The 17,752-nt window shown below is 41.9% G+C and overlaps 1 protein-coding gene and 1 long non-coding RNA gene across 3 annotated transcripts; one reads left to right on the forward strand and one right to left on the reverse strand.

Moving 5' to 3' along the window:
- Window positions 1-2,801: 2,801 nt before the first annotated feature.
- On the reverse strand, window positions 2,802-17,410 carry LOC128448263 (ceramide synthase 2). Of its 2 annotated transcripts, none has more exons than XM_053430843.1 (11): window positions 17,281-17,410; window positions 15,744-15,920; window positions 12,423-12,540; window positions 10,002-10,120; window positions 9,542-9,599; window positions 9,214-9,264; window positions 7,710-7,802; window positions 6,738-6,866; window positions 5,523-5,629; window positions 4,686-4,842; window positions 2,802-4,602 (listed from the first exon to the last, which is right to left on the reverse strand). In XM_053430843.1, the coding sequence occupies exons 2-11, from the start codon at window positions 15,917-15,919 to the stop codon at window positions 4,402-4,404; spliced, it is 1,209 nt and encodes a 402-aa protein (XP_053286818.1). In that variant the 5' UTR covers window position 15,920; window positions 17,281-17,410; the 3' UTR covers window positions 2,802-4,401. The 2 variants fall into 2 exon arrangements, with proteins under 2 accessions (XP_053286818.1, XP_053286817.1); XM_053430842.1 differs by lacking the exon at window positions 17,281-17,410 and adding an exon at window positions 16,968-17,266.
- LOC128448264 (uncharacterized) lies at window positions 10,698-13,215 on the forward strand. The gene is made up of 3 exons (XR_008339719.1): window positions 10,698-10,800; window positions 10,931-11,108; window positions 12,325-13,215. It is a non-coding gene; the product is annotated as an uncharacterized LOC128448264 (long non-coding RNA).
- Window positions 17,411-17,752: the final 342 nt, after the last annotated feature.

The following is a 17,752-nucleotide window of genomic DNA, read 5'->3' on the forward strand; positions in this document are numbered from 1 at the left end:
TTTTGGCAGCATAGTAGGGACATTTGCTGATGTCACCACCCGTGGCTCCGTGGACAGGCAAGCTAGCATCTAAAACATCCTCCTGGATTATTGTTTTTTATAGCTTACAATTTTGTCTGCCTGTGTGTGCATCTGTATACAGTCAAAAAGTTCTTGGGGATGCATGACAGTTTGTGTGTGTTTGTTGGGGGGCACCAATTTGAGGGAACATATCTGAACATGTCCCTGTGCAGCATCAGTGCTCCCGTGGAATCGTTTAGAAATGAGCTTTCCCTCTCATAATATAAAATCCTCAAGTTCCTTTTATAAAGAAAAATAGGTATATCACCTGCTGCAGTTTTTGTATTTATTTACTTTGCTTATTTATACAATATAAGCTGATTTACATACTTGAAATGTGTCGTCATTATTATCTTTCCCAGAAAAATTTCATCCTCCCTTCAGTACAATGTAATGCTGGGGAATACAATAACATTAACATTCAAATTCCCTATTAAATGGAATGTTAAACCATAAAACATAAACTCATCATGGTGAATCCTGTGAAAACTAGGGCTGTGAAATGATTACAATTTTTAATCAAATTAATCACAGGTTTCTATGGATTAATCATGATTAATCACATTACCGATTTTCTCGGTATATTTTTGGCAAAACAAAACTATTTATGACAAAAGACGGATATATACATTAAACATGTTTTCTTTTTATATTCATAAATAAACAAAACAACGGTGCTGCAATTCAGCAGTTCTTTAGCAGTTATCTTTGCTATTCCATATGGAACATTAATATAATCTTCATCCTAAACAGAATTCGGGCTCCTTAGCCATTGTGTGGTTGAATAAATCTTTTTTTTTTTTAAATCAAACAGAAATTATTTGAGCTTCTTAGCCATAGGATGGTTGAAATTTTTTATATTTGTTGTCAAACAACCATTAACCACACCATGACACAATCTAATGCCTCTAAAGGCCCTCTTAGCTAGTCGTTCTTTAGCCAGTTGGCGAGGCAAACTAACTTGTTCAAATTCTCTGACAGTAAAGCTGACCGCTTCCTTTGCACAATGTGTCCTGCGAGTGAGTCTGGTTTGTCGCATTCCACTTGAACGCCAACGCATGCTTCGCGTGGCGGTGGTTAGGCGGGTATTGCTACGGTGAAACGATAACGTCTTCTCGCAGAGTGTGCATATCACCTTTGTTTTACTGAATGTTCGATCTTTGTTTTTATGGAACACGATCTTCCCATCCAGAAGGTCCTCCGGTTCATCAGAATTATCCATGTTGTTTGTTTGTTTGAATGGCAGCTGCTGTCTGACTGCATTAGAGCGGCGACTAGTGCAGAGGCGGCGGAATTGGAAGGTCCTTCTGCGCATGCGTTAAATGCGTTAAAAAAAACCTGAATTAATCCTGTAATTTAATCATAACGCGTTAACGCGTTATTTTTCACAGCTCTAAAAATAAACAAACATAGCACATTGGACAAGGAAATCCTCAAGTATTGATTTTGTTGATATTCTCATTACGTAGGGGACAATGTGGTTGTGACAGGCGGCTACTTCCGGGATGTGCTGTGGTTCAGTGTGGACTGGGTCAGGATGTACGAATGTGGGAACCAGCGATGGGTGGATGCACCGGCCCTGCAGAGGTCCAGGCACAGCCACTGCTCCGTAGGGCTGGACTCAGTCCTGTACGTCCTGGGTGGCAGCATGGAGGAAGGGCTTGTGGCTGATGTGGAAAGGCTGGTCCTGGGGTCAGAGGAGGGTTGGGAGGGGGTCAGCCCATTGGTCAGGGCCGTGGAGAGGGCGGCCACTGCTGCTCTGGGGTCATGTATTTATGTGGCGTGCGGCCTAGATGATAACAGGGAGGTGTACAGTGGAATTCAGAGGTATGTGGTCTCCTATTCTCCATTTCCACGGTGAGTTGATTTTCAATAAAGCAAGGACTTCTCACTTCTTCGCTATGACGCCCTGTTCTTTAATAAACCTTATTTTGAACCTCTTTCTAGGTATGACCTGGTTGCCACTGAGCTCAACGGTGCCCTCTACCTGTTTGGAGGCCAAAGCTTATGTTTTGACGTGGAGACAGATGAGTGGACTTTGCTGGAGGAGGAATCTCTGGACAGGAAGTTTTTCTGTGGCTGCACCACAGTGGGCGGACAGGTGTACCTGGTCAGCGAGAGGAGGAGTAACAAAGCGTTTCCCAACATGGTGCTGATGGACCCTTACATAGACACATGCATTGAGATAGACGATGCCATACCCTGCCCCGTGCCTATCAGAGGGTGTGTCACCATGAGAATAGTAACTTGAATGAAATACTCTGTGTGCAGTTCTGTATAATACAAATACCATTCTTGCATTGAAGAGAACAAGTAGTAGTAGTAGAATGTAACAGGTTGGGATTTCTTGGTGAAATAAAGAAAACCATCTTGCCGCCAACTCTTGCAGTTTCAGTCTACATGTTTATTTCCCCAGACTCATATGTGATCACTGTGACCTTTGACCACTGAAATCTAATCAGTTTCATTTTATGTTCAAGAGGAAAAAACATGGTTTGTGTCAGGCCACTTAGACCTTATACTTTGATCTTTGACCACCCAAATCTACTCGGTTAATCCACGAGTGTAAGGGAACATTTGTGCCGAATTAAGGAGTTCTTATGATAACAATTTCATGAGGGAAGATAGTATATGGGCATACTTGAGGTACAAGAGGGTTTGGGAAACCCAAAACATAATCAAATAAAAACAAATATGGACTGAAATAAAAGATATTCAAGATAACAGAAAGGGCCCAGTGCTTATTTCTTCATCAGAATTTATTAAAACCTTCCACAGATCAATAGAGCATCCTTGTACAATCATAAGAGAACAGCCAAATGTAACTCAAAAGATGGAAACATGACATGTCTCCTCCCATTTTCTGGTTATGCACTTTATATTTCTCTCTGTAATAAATATTAGTATCTTTGTCGCATCACAGGTGTGTCACACAGTGGATCAGCCCTTTAAGGTCCTGTACCAGTTTAGTTTATGGTAGTGGATGACAAACTGTGCACGAGAAGAGCAGTGAATTGATAACCTGGAGCCAAACAACATGATTTACATGTTATATAACATGACTGATGTCAGCTCGTTGTTACAGTGTGTTGGAAAAGTAAAACCAAGCAATCCCTCTTTCCAAGTAAAGTGTTAGTGTCTGGCTAGTCGTATCCAAACAAGCTTTTATAAAAACAACTAAATCTTTACATTTTAACAAGGCTTTCCTTCAGCTGAGCCTTAAACTATTTGACCTTTGGAGACAACTTCTCTACCCAAAGTATTTAACATTTCCCTTGTGTCTTTCCCATATAGTCTTTATAATGGCTTAACCAGGTGTCACCACCAGCTCAGTAACATTGAAAGCAGTCACAGTAAGGCCTGGTCCATGTGTTTGTCCAGTAAACGCAATCCTACCAACACACAGAGCGTCATATATCGAGTGCTCGTCACAGAACAGTATAAAAACAACAGCCAAGGCATCTTTGAGAATTCGTGGTGCCACAAACACTAACACACACTCACACACACACACACACATACACCTGATTTAGGTACTTTTTTTCCAAAGGCATCATTTTGAGACATGGGGGAGTGCAGTCTCTACTAATCTATGTTCTTCTTTGCACACAAGGGGGCACCACATCTCTTCTAAATCTATCTTCAAAAAGACAGGCTAAATCCACAGAGCAAGTTAAACCATGCCATTAACATTTTTTGTTTCATTCCTAAAGAGCTTTTATGGATTCAGCCACTGATTAAAACAAAATAAAAATCTGTTGGGTTAGTGGTTCATATAAATATTCTTTTAAGTGGTTTGTCGACATTTATTACAATCAATGTTTTAAACAGCCTCAGTATAATCAACCATTATGTGCATGTGAAAGCTGGGAGAGTGCATAACATTATAACACATATTAGAAAAGCTTGATTTTGTATAAAATATTCAGTTTCTCTTGTTGACCAAAGAAAGGATAAAATAATCATAGCCGGTTTTCTACACTTAGGTATTTACAAACAAATTGATTTCCTTCAATGAAAACAAAAAAATATAAAATCTGGAAAAACAACACTAAAACAAACTCTCTCCTTGTCTTGCCAATTTACAAAAGTCAGGGTGACAGTCATGATGGTGTATCTTCCTAAGATTTACAATCATCGGTGCTTTGCCCTCTTTATTTTTTAGAGATAAGTAGGATGCAGACCTACCCTGATCTAAAATCTTCAATGGACCTTGTGATGTGTTCACAAGCCACGTGTGTGTATCATACATCACAAACAAGTTCATTTCCAATCAGCGATGGGTGAAACAACTGGTTATCCAGTGAGGCTTGGTGGACAAGGAGGAGGGGGGGTTCTCAACTATCTGGCTTTAGGCAGTCTGCTGTTTATATTCCTCTGGTGGGTCAGGTTGTTCAGGACACAGTTGTTCGCCAGTGATGCCAGTTTGGAGTTGATGGCACCCTTCCTTTGCTCCCAGCTGCATTCGTCCCCTTCCTCCTCAGGCTCCTCCTCTTCATCCTCCACTTCGCTCTCTTCATCGCTGCGTACATCACGCTCCACCTTTGCAGAAAAGCAAAGGATTATGAATGATTTTGTAATCCCAGGCCCCATAAGGAGCTGTTTAAACAAAGTGCTCCTCTTACCTTGCCCGAGAACACAAACTTATAGACCATGCGCAGGATGAGATACGCCCAGAAGACGTGCAGGGCTTGCAGCACTAACAGCAGAGCATTGAAGAAGTAATAACCGAAGAAGGGCTGGAAGAATTCTGAAGACACCACCAGGGTTGTGTGGACCACTCTGTACAAAAGGAACAGTGATAAGACACAGTCAGCTTTGACCTGCTCCCAGTGTAGTTCAACACTTGAGAAGTTGAGACCATTTCGACCTCCGACGTTCTGTTTCTCGAAGTAACCAAATAAACTCTTTGTAAACCAGTGGTGTGAAGTTTTTGGGAGAAAGAGAGAGAAGATGCATGTTGGAAATATGAGATACACTTTGGTGATGATCCAGAACAAAGGAGCAGATCCACAACAAGTTCAGACTGAAGAGATGACAAAAACCATGTTTTAAAACGTGATGGTGGATGATGGAGCACAAACACATTTTGCCTGGTCATTTTAAACCAGTTATTTAACCAAATGACCACAACAAAAACAATTTGGCAAGTTTGAGGTAATGTGTGATATGACTTGTTTGACGCAGCAAATTCCAACAATGGGTAACACCAATCCAACTCCAAATCTAAAAGAATTTGCACCAATACAATTCGGTAAAAACATAAACTTATATAATCAAAATTTTGATCAATCAAAAATCTCTGACCACGTTACTCACCAAGGTGGACATTTGACGGAGGACAAATCAACTCGTCAGTCCCCTCTGGTGGACTTACCTCGTAATTTCTCCTGTAAATTAACTAAAAATCTAGTTGAATATTTCTGCAAAGATAATTATACTCTGATAGTAAAATATCCTACCTGCTAGGAAACACCACCAGCCTCGTGTAAAGGAAAACGAGAGCGAAGACGACAAACAGTGAGTCACACGTCCTCGTCCAACCGGCATAGTGAAACATCTTAGCAGACTTGTATATGAAAAAGAAAGATAGAGTTCTTGTTAAGAATAAATAATCACAGAAAATGTGACTACTTACTGTATTAAGAGTTCAAATCTATTTCAAGCAGGAATGTTTCAAGGGACTTTGGGGCCCCCGATCATAGAATTTAAGAGGGTTCCTCCCCCTTAGTGACGCCCATGATTTTAAGCACAATCCACAATCATCTCACGATAAGCTCGCTGTCTGTCTCCAGTACCTACCCTAAGATTTCAATCAGTCTGGATTTGTTATTATTTAGGAATTTTCTCCACTATTTAAATGTTCAAATGTTTAATTTAATAATGAGAGCAATGTAACTGTTTATATTCTAAATATACAACTCAAACCTGGAGTTAAAGCTTTAGTAGCAACAAAAGCGACAAATGAAATGTATTGCTTTTCCTCAGATTTCTGAAGCTTATCATCTGTACGTCTGAATTATGAAATCAGATGGGTTGAAAATAGACTTTCCACAGTAAAGGCCACAGTGGGATTTATTTAAACTTTATTGAAGATATTATTATCAGAAACATATTCCTGTCTGTGCGGAGTCACTGACTGAGGTTAGAAATCCACATTATTGCCCCTCTATGACTTATCAGATGCAAGACGACACCCAGTCACGTCTGTGCTCACATAACGAGCTCCACATATTTCCTCTGCTCTGACATCATGCTGGCAATCTTGGTTTTTCAGATGTTATCAGTGAAATGCGACAACCAAGACAATCACTATCATAAAACCAAGAAACAATGGGCCAGTTGTATCAGCGGGCAAAGAGGAGGTAAGAATTATATTACAGCTAAAGGGTATTTTTAGCACAGACCATAATGCTTTCTGTGTGTTATACCAGACACAGGGGTGTAATGAGTAGAGTTGTAAAAGGAAGAAAACCTCCTTTCTGAAATGGCAAAGCCTTGCACATTTAAATGTATTCTAATGAAGAACAGTATTTCCTGCTTGCTTTTCCTTCAACTTATAAAGTACACATGTATACAATGACCCACCATTAATAGATGACAATGGAAAGAGGGAGGAGCAGGGTGGAAAAGCTGCATCATGGGTAAATTCTGAAAATTACAGCTTGGTGTTTTACCTCGAGCAGGAAGTCAGAGGAGTCGTGCACCAGCATCACCAGAGTGCCAACCCTCACATAGTTGGCACAGTAGGAGAAGCCAATGAGGAATATGGTGGCGATGTGATGAATGACCTGCTCCCTGAAATCCTGGAACACACACATCACACAGCATGAGAGAGAAGCACATGTGGTCATTATAATTGTCCTTCTTATTTGAAGGTCTTCATATCCACTCAGATAACTGCAATATTCCTGTGTCTTTGTACCTAGAATTTCCAGAGAAATAATACGTAGATCATTCAAATACAAAGCTTCCTCTGATTGGAATAATCATACTCTTTTTTTACCTTATTTTCTAATCTCGATATGCTGCATTTTCTGTAATTGTGTTGTGGTTGCTGTTGTTGTTGTACAGCAGCTGAGGTCTTGGGGAGAGGGTGAGCGAGTTATCTGTATTTGTATATTTGCAACGTATAAAATTCTGTGTTCACATGCGTTCTTTTCTTTGCATTTGTGTTGATAGGACCCCCTCAAAAATGAGATGCCACATCTCAAGGGGGCTGTCCGCTCAGTAAATTCAAAAAATGCCCCAAAAAGCTAAAGGTGTTCTTTCAAAAACAAGGTTCAGCAACTACAGCAAATGTTTCCTGAATAGTTGCTGTGTTTTTGTCTTCTGCTGTGTTTTATTTCAAATCCTGCAAATGCAAAGAACTCAAAGTTACCACGTAACAGCAGATAATCCAACACATAATCCGTATTAACTTTAATCAGGCCAGAGAAAAACAGGGTTTGGATCACACTGAGTGAGCAGGTGATGACATTTAGCTTTTTTTAGGTTTTGACTATTTGACTAAAGAGAAGAGAAGATGCAGAGGAAACTGAAGTAGATGTTACTCAGCGGTGTGTGTGTGTGTGTGTGTGTGTGTGTGTGTGTGTGTGTGTGTGTGTGTGTGTGTGTGTGTTGTGCATGATTTGGAAAATCACACTCACTTTTCGCTTGACGTCCACAGAGACGCACATCAGCAGCGACAAATAGAAACCCATTTCCAGGATGTAATACCAGTAATGAGCCTCGGCCACGGGCTGAAAAATGAGAGGAAGAGAGAATCAATGAGCCAGAGTCTACGTGCAGCGCTATGTGGCTGCAGCAGGAGCATTTCCAACATCTGCGTCGCCTCAGGAAAACCCATTGTGGAAGTTTCCTGGAGCTTTTGCGCAGCAGAACTGTCTCACTGCATTTTGTGAACGCTACAGGAATGGAATGAACTGACATTGGAACTGATTTTGGCCCCTTCAACATGCACAGTTCAGTGTTTCCAAAGCTCTGGATGGTCATATAAAAAAACCACCTGAACATTCCTATAGAGACTTAAACAAATCAGTTTAACAGCTAAATTTGGAAGTGTTTTGATTCAGAGAAAGTGGTGGTGTGCTATCTCAAATCCAAACACCTCTTGCAGAACACAGAGCACTCAGTCTGCAGCAACACAATGACAGGAAGTTGACTGAGGCGTTTAACCCCGAAAACACATCCTCAGAGACCACAGTGCTCAGAAAAGGAAAAAAGGTCAGCAGCAGAATTGCCTGCAGGAGCTGTAATCAGTCCAACAGCAGATAGAGAGATATGTGGCTTTGCACTTTTCTTTTCTACTGTTTTTTTTTTCTTTTTCCGTTTGTGGTCATGACCCCTCAGGGGAGGGCAGGTCTCCCCTGAGGAATGCTAACCTGCAGGCATACCTAACTGTCATCAGCGCGGAGATATAAGTTGTGGGGAAAACATCTAGAAACACAGAAGCATTCGGGCCGACTGTAAAGAAAGTGAAAGGAATGGAGAATGGAGAGAGTGTTAGTGGGTGAAGGGAGAGCTCTCACCAATCTGTGATAGAAATCTAAATCTGCGGCGGAGACTCAGGACTTTGTTATGTTGGTTCACGCCCAGCTATTGTTTGTTCTGCTGACTTTTTGTTAGCATTAGTGTTGAGATGGAATTTTCACAAAACTTGGTTGACACATGGTCCAAGAAAGAACCCATTAAAGTTTAAAGGGAGGATCCAGGATTTTTTTTATTTGCTTTAACATTGCGAAGGGGTTGATATTTCCGCTAATATCCCAGGGAACAATTCATTGATCTTGATGAATAAAATCAGGCTCGTTTAGGGAACTGATATCTATGAGTATGTGCAACATCCTGAGGCCTAATTGAGTTTAAGGGGACTGTTGGAACTTGGCAAAGGTATGTGCTCTATTTAGTTCCATTCTAGTTGACTGATGATCATTCATTTTCTGTTGAGCACATCTAACTAATCCCCAAAAACATTTCCAGCTAAAATGATGCAATTCAGTTCTGTTGTAAACAAATTCCAGAACAGAATATCCGCGTCTAACTGACTCTTTGATGTCAATCACACAAATCCCCTTCAGTTGAAATCATTTGGTTACCAAACTTGTTTTTCAAAGAAAACTTTCCCCTCATATCCCAGTGCTTCCTGCTCACCTGTTTGGGATATCCCCTCCAACACTCTCTGTGATCCCACAGCCACGCACTCTGCAGAATCAAGGAAACAACAATTCAGTTGTAGCGTGGACATGATTTAAACCTCATGAGGAAACAGAAGGTCATTCACAATGGACATATAGGTTTAGGATTATGAAACACTTACATGTAGAGCATATATGTAAAAAACTAAATCCAACACACTCACAACCAACAACAACATCGTCACATTTATATTCATAGACATTGAATAAATTGTTCACAAGTGCAATTCAGGACAAGAACATGTTAATGTGTGAGATGAGAAGCAGGCGACCAACAGACTTACATTAATTAAAGAGGCGAGCCCAGCGGTGAATGCAAACAGATAGAAGACGAACCGCCAACTGCAGAGATAAACATGAACATGTTAGAGACCGAAAATAATCATTAACGAATAGATACAATAGGAAAAATATTAGATGATCATACATATACATTTTATATAATGTGAAAATTTGCTTCAATTTTAAAAGGATAGATGACTCAAAAGAATTAAAAAAAAATGTAGCAGCAACAACAGTTTGAAGCTTAACATCTGAAAGAGGAGGTGATTAAACTTCAGAAAGTTTCCTTTTCAAAAAATGACTCAGTTCCTGCGGTTTGTTGTGAGCATATCTACACAATAAGAGTTTGAATGTTGTGATGCTTCGTCTCAGCTACAAATCCACTCAGTGAACCCTTTCAAAACATTTAACCCACAACAGCCTTAGTTTGTTTCATTTATGTGTTTAGGTAAAGGAACTCACGAGGCCTCGCAGAACTTTTTGGTGTTGCTGGGTCGATCCTGGTTCCGTCTGTGTCTGAACCACGTCTGTATTTTTCTCTGAGAGAGGCCACACTGCTTCCCCAGACTCAGCAGCTCACGCTGAGCACACACACAAACACACAATCACACATGGTTACACATCAGGTGTGGGTTCAGGGTGAATGCAGCACTTTATTCACATGTTCATCCTGATTCAAGACTCTGCAAAGCTGCGACCTGTCCTCTCACTTCTGAGATGCAGTATTTCACATTTGATTTATCACTGGCCGGAGCAACATGCTGATGTCTCTGTCAGTTGTGTTTTAATATCATCCCAGGAAAACTCATTAGCAAGCACAAGCAGCACATTGTCCAACGTCAACATGAACGATTCCTACGATGTTACATGTGCTTAATAGAACAACAGTTTGTTCTGACCTGATGAGCCTGTAACCAGATGACTGTTTATCTGACGCTGTCTGCTTTCCCTTTCTGCAACCAGTGTTGTGTTACCGTGGAAAGAATCCTTGTACTGAATGAAGAGTGTGTTATTCAGTCAGACAACTCACGTTCAAATGGTTATAGCAACAGTCGAACAGGTTTAGTGTTTGGCTTCGAGGCTCCGACCTAATCCCTCCCCCAGATATGATTACATAGATATGGGAGTAAATACTTGTAACCCCCCAGTTGGAGCCTACAGGTGGATGCTGAGGGGATGGAGGGGCTGGAGCAACTGAGAGCAATGCTGACGCAACAGCGGGGCAAGATATTTTCTCTGCTTAATTAGACAACCTAATAAGGTGGGTGTGTATTATAGATGGTTGTGCCAAGTGAGGTATGTCACATGATGTGTGTCACATGATTGGAGCAGCGCAGCCCGAGCTGCCTGACCTAACAACAAAAATATTTTCATTTTGCTATGTGTGGTAGAGGACGGCTCAGGCCACGATTTTCTGTCCCAGCTCGTCCGAGCCTGAGAGAAAATTAACCGAACCCGTCCTGAACCCGACCTGAACCCGACCTGAACACGACCTGAACCCGACCTGAACCCGTCCTGAACCCGACCTGAACCCGAGCTGAAACCGCCCTGAACCCAACAGGCATTCAGGTATTTTTGTGTGTGCCAGCCCGTCCCTGAAATTTTCCCTGATCACTGGAACGTGCAGTTAAAAAAAATAAAAGTAGATATCCCAGCCAACATAACCAAGCCAGACCAAAACCAGGATTTCATTCCAAAGTTTTTGTCCTAGCCCGACCTGACCGACGAGTCCCAATGGTCTCAGGTCGGGTATCCCATTTTTCTGTGTCTGTGACCTGACATTTACATGGAGCAGCAGAAGAATCACACTTGACCTACTGCGAGTTGAGGAAGAGTTGGAAATAAGTCAGCAGGAACAAAAAACTGAAATGTGCGCACATGCATGTGAATAAACGCATATGCATGCATGCACACAGGACCACTGCACAGATCTGCTCAAGTGGAGCTGTGGATTTTCACTTGACATATCATGTCACTGCTTGTCCTCACAGTGACACAACGCCAAACGAAGGGTGGAGAATTCCCATGTGAACCTAACACTTCTTTTACTGGTGCACACCTGTTGACTGGTATGAGGAAAGGAGGAAAAAACTGCAATAACCTTCTAATTATTTTTCCCCGATGCAGAGGCTCATTTACTTTTATCGTTAGCCGCTTCAAAGGAGGAAACTTTAGAACATTAGAAAGTGACACAGTAAACACACCTTACACAACTCATCCAAAATTCCTGCGTTGAATAATCATTTTACCTTCGTCACACATCTTCCACTTATCTACCTCAGCGTGACTCATGAATTTACAGAAGCTCAGTGGAGACTTCCTTCTCTTTTCAAAAGGATCCTTGTTCTGAGACAATGAAAACACATCCACATGAAAGAGAAGTCCTATAGTTACATCACAATCCTCCTCTCTACTTATTGTTTCGACTAATGAATTCTATTTGTGATTTTCTACTGCTCCAAGAATTACCTCAGAATAAGTGTATATTTGTCTAACTTTAATAATTTTGGTTTTGAATAATGACGACAAAAATGTAAATTCTATTTTCTTTTTAAGAAAATATTACACATCAGAAATATGCAGAGGAGGTTGTTTGGACAGAAATGTGAAGTACTTAGTAATTAAACATACTAAATGTTTACATGTAAGTACTTACATGTAGCCCCCAGCAAGATTAGGCTGCCTGTATTTAGTCTAAGAGGCTAATTTGGGGGGATAACATCTGAAAGACATTTTGCTGCTACTTGTAAAGTTTATTCACGTGTTTGCAACGTCTTAATCACAGGTGCTGGTCGGAAAGCGGGTGTTGGAGATTACTGCTTTGAGACAAGAGGGATTTTCCGTCATCAGCTAAACAAGGGAAGGAGGAAGAAAAATACAAACTTGCGATGGCTGCCGACTGTTCTGCTTGTAGAAGATCTCCAGCTTAGGGATGGAAGCAGCTCGGATCCGAATCGGATCCTTCACGTCTACAGCTCTGCTGAGTGGGACTGCGACGAGCCTGAGAGGACAGAGAGCAGCAGAGAGAGTGAAAATGAATTTTCTACGTAAACATCCAATCTTTCTCTGACAGATTATAGAATTAGTGTGAGGTGACATCAACAGCTCTCCAGTGTGTTGTTATCACAGTACAATGCACAGTAATGACACAAGATAGCTCATTATTCTGCTGCCGACAGCCCGTGGAGTCGCTCGTATGGGACACACTGAGACATTTGCCCAGCGGCCTTTGTCATTAAGTGATATGGCATCAAGAGACATTTGATCTGCATGTGTGTGAGTGTAAATGTACCGGTGAGATTTTTTGATCTGTGTGTGTGTGGGTGTGGGTCTGTGTGTGTGTCTGTGTGTGTGTGTGTGTGTGTGTGTGTGTGTGTGTGTGTGTGTGTGTGTGCGTGTGTGTGTGTGTGTGTGTGTGTGTGTGTGTGTGTGCATGTGCAGGTGCATGATCACGTGTGTACAGTAAATTTATCTCAGTGATAATCTCCCTGAAGTCAGCGGGGAGGGGGGAGACCAGAGAGAATGAGAAGGTCAGGAAAGCTTTGACAGAGACAAACACAGTCTCAGGTTACAACATCATATAACATGCACACGCATTACACACACACATTACACACACACACACACACACACACACACACACACACACACACACACACACACTTTAAATATGACCTCCTCCTCACTGATCACTGCTCGGCTACACCGCCACTCACGCCCTGCTGCCGGCAACTTGCCTCCACCACCCCAGTCTCCGCCTTTCAGCACACACCATCAAACATGGTTGTGGTAAATGGTGTTCATCTTGAACAAATGTATATGGCCTGCCATGCCCACTGGGGGGTTTTGCACATGTTCCCTGTTTTATCTAAGCATGCTGCTTGGCCTTATCCAGGGAACATCCAAAGAATGGAGCATAACTGTATTCCCATTTTTGCAATAAATGTTTAAATCATGACAATGGGTTCCTGACTGAACGAATGTTACCACTCATACGAGCAAACGGGCGACATGACAATTTGCTTTAAATCAAACAGTAGCACTAATCTTTCAGCCAAAAATGCTCACGTAGTTTGAACAGATAGCTGATAAGGGGACAGATTGCAAAAACAAGTCTATCAGACCATCCCTCATATGTTCTTGCACATTGTCTCCATCATTCCAATTCCTGTCTACTTACCAGCAGAACGAGTAACTGTAAATGTGCAGGCATGCAGACTCTAAGGTTGGGTCTTCCAGCTTTACAGGCATGAGCTTACACAACTACTTGTTTCTAATGTATAAGCATACGATTTGTATAAATAATGATGACTAATTTCGGACTTGTTTGTGGTATTTGCTTTCAATATAATGAGATTCGGAAATTTGTTATAACATAAGTAAATTATCATTATGTTGGGGGTTCAATATATCTGATTTCATTTTCCAGTTCAATAACATCCCACCATCTTTTTTTTTATACACTGGTGCGGGAAGGTGATAAAGGTGTAAACAGAAAATGCACTGTCATCAAATGATCACATATCTGAAAACCTCCTTCATGTGCTCAGGTGAATCAAGTTGTTCCTGGAAACATGCATCACCCAAGTGTTGTACCAGTCTTTCGAGGGCTGCACTTAAAGATTATTGCCCATCAGAATATAATCCTCAAGGTGACTTGATAAAATGTCGTAAATCTTCCTGACCAACAGTCAAAAATGCACTTCAATCGAATGCACAAAATAGATAGAAAACACTAGAAAATCTAAAATATATGAAGGTTGAATAGATTTATATTCTTTTTATCTTTGCAGCCTTAAATGCTATTAATTACTTTTACAAAGCTAATCCGCAAATATTCAGAAACCAGTCCCATCATTTTGTCATGCCTCTCGTCACCATCTCTTACAGAGGATACGGTTGAATTCCCTCTTATTGTCACCACAGACGTGCTTTGACGTTTAATTTTGAAATCTCTCGATGCTTCAGGAGCAGGATTCTCATAAAAGCACAACTGGGGATTCACATTAGCCTTTTCCCATCTGTCTTTATACCTCGTGACTTCTGCTGGTAGTTTTAACTATAAAAGGCTTCATAGGCTGTTGTTTAATCAGTTTGTCACCGACAATAAAAAGCTCCCCTTAACCTTATCTCGGCCCATCGGCCACATATCACAGTAGCTATCCTCCTTTTCCTCAAAAACCACACACACATTTGTTATCTGCTCAGTACAGTCCAATCCCTCTGGGAGGGGAAAGGGTTTTTACCCTGTCAGCAGCTAAAACTGTCTACTCATGAAGCCGGTCTCCTGCTGCAAGTCTGATCTGCAGCCTCCGTGCACTCTGAGGACTAATGAAGAGGAGAGGAGTCATTATCCTGAGCCACACAAGCAGTTTTACAAGCAGCAAACCAGCCAGTCAGTAAAACAACATGAGATTAAATCAGAGGAAATTAATGTTTTAAAATGTTTTCATTCACGTGGAGACAGTTCAAAATAGCAGCATCACACTTGACTCCAACTGACTCTTATAAAATTGTAATACTTAATTTCAAGCTTGCAGGCCTATCATGAAAAAGACCTGCAGAGAACTCTGGATAATCTCAAAAAGTATCTGAAGTGGCTCTATGTGAGAATGCAAATGTCTAACTAAGTTGAAGAGGACATTCTCTGGAGTTTCTCCTGCCATCGCCCGAATAAGAAATCTGGTTAATGTCAGATTGAGCCCATGTGAGAATACAGCAGGAGATTATCCTGAGGATTGACTGCAAGCAAGTGGACACACTGATGATGTCCCTAACAGGCAAAGGACAAAAAAGAGGCAAACATGGAGGAGACGCCCACAAAGATGTCAATTTAGAGCAAATGCGGAATTCAAGAGCTTTTGGTGATAAGAGCCGACGCCAGAGTCAGTGCTGTAAACACACACGACACAAGTGATTTCCACAGTCCTTCCTCCTGCATGCTGCACAATCCCTCGCCTGAACGCTCCAGTAATTTCTGTATTGAACTCATCTGAGTGGAGAATCTCCTGGAATGCAAACTCCGGAGAAGCCTTGACCCCCTCGAGGACATTATCCTTAGTTCATGTCTGAAAACGACTATATTCACAAACTGATGCTCCACTAAATGGGGCATAGCACACGTCAAAGTTTATGAAGACAATTAGGAAGTGAGATTAAGCTGTGATTTCTTGGTCCAACAGAGATCAGGCAGTTGTATCTCACCTCTCAAAGACATATCTGAGGGCTATGAAGGCCAAGGCCAGAGGCAAGGTGTAGATCAGATCCCTGGGTAGAGGGAAGTGCCCGTCTTCCACCTTCATCTTAATGTCCCGCCAGCGGATACCAGGAGGAAGCCAGTACTTTTCCTGCCACAGCCACTCGTTTAACAGGGCCTCCATCCTGAGGAGAGGAGAGGAGAGGAGTGGAGAGGAGAGGAGGAGAGGTGAGTGAGAGGTGAGTGGCCCGGACCTTCGTATTTTTTGGGACAGCTGCAATACAGTGGGCCATAGTCAATCACATTACCTTTCATTTATCTGACGCTTTTATCCAAATCAACTTACAATAAGTGCATTTGAGTACAAACCCAGAACAACAAGAATCAAGAAAGTACAATATATTCAAAAATAGAGCTAAACTACAGAGTGCTATAAGTTAGTGCCATTAGAGTACTACTAAATTGTTAGTTTTTTTTTTTATTATTTATTTATTTTAATTTTTTTTTTTTTGAGGCGGGCCACTTTCAAATGGATAGCGGGCCGCAGATGGCCCGCGGGCCGTAGTTTGGACACCCCTGGTCTAAAAAGTATCAGAAATGAAGTGAAATTAAATTATAATTTCCCACAGACCAAGGTTTTAAATTAGTCCTGAACCGAAAGACACTTATTTGTGACTGAGGGAAACCGAGGCTCTGCATGCTACACATTTTTTGCTTTGCTTGGAAAAATGAGAGAAACAATGAATTGCTTATTTTCAGTCATTTAACTAATTAGTATCCAACAAATACACATAAACTCAGCAATGCATGCATGGAAGGAGTACTTCACACACACAGGTTTGTGCAGCTATCCTTATAAGGACTTTGCATTGACTTCCATTCGTTGTGGAGAGCCAAACCAAAACCTTAACCTTAACCATGACAAATTCATACCTAACTCTAACTCTAACCCTAACCTAACCACAAATTACCGGAGAAGTTAAGTTTTGCCTGAGCTGGACCGAGGTTTGGTCCCCATGAGGTCCACTGGTCCTGACAAGGTTTGTGTTTATCGACAAAAGAGGAAACAAAAATGAGAGCGCGCACAAACACACGCGCGGGCACGCACACACCTGCATACACAGTCCTGTCTTGACAACTTCAGGGGACATTAAATTGATGTAAATAATTAACCAGTTATTTGCCTAACTCCCGCTAACCCTTTCACTAGGTCCCCACAAGATGAGTAATACCTGGACCACACACACGCCTGGTTGTACACCATGATAACAGTGTGTCAGATCCTCCACGATACCGCAAAACAAACAAACAAACAAACAAACAAACATCATGGGGTTCACAGTGAGACGCCTCCACACACAACACACGCACACACACACACACAAACTGCAACCAACAATCGAGGCTACACAGAAAGCGCAGTGAGGAATTCCTCCTTCACATCCTGATGAACAACCTCAACAACACCGTGAACCAACATGGATCTATAGAGTGTGTCAGAAGCAGAGAGGAGCCTCCGCTGAAGCAGTGCGACACTGCGGTTACCTGTCTGCGCTCCTCTGATGGTGATGAAGATGATGACGGTGAGGGGCATGTGCAGCGTTCAGGGGAGACACAGGAGAGGAGGAGGAGGAGGAGGAGGAGCGTGTTTGACGCAACCAGCTCCTGCTGTTGCTGAGGGGCGGAGACAGACAGAGAGAGAGGGAGGGGGGAGGGGGGGGGGGGGTGGGGGGGAGATCATCATCATCATAATCACCACCACAATCCCACCACCATCATCATCATCATCATCATCATCACCATCATCACCACCACCACCACCACCATCATCATCATCATCATCATCATCATCATCATCATCATCATCTTCATCGTTATCGTTATCGTCATCGTCATCGTCATCATCACCATCTTCACCACCACCACCACCATCATCATCCCCATCACATCACCATCACCATCACCATCACCACAATCATCGTCATCGTCGTCATCATCATCGTCATCATCACCATCT

This window comes from Pleuronectes platessa, chromosome 9 (assembly GCF_947347685.1).
Source record: "Pleuronectes platessa chromosome 9, fPlePla1.1, whole genome shotgun sequence".
In the NCBI taxonomy this organism is placed as follows: domain Eukaryota; kingdom Metazoa; phylum Chordata; class Actinopteri; order Pleuronectiformes; family Pleuronectidae; genus Pleuronectes; species Pleuronectes platessa.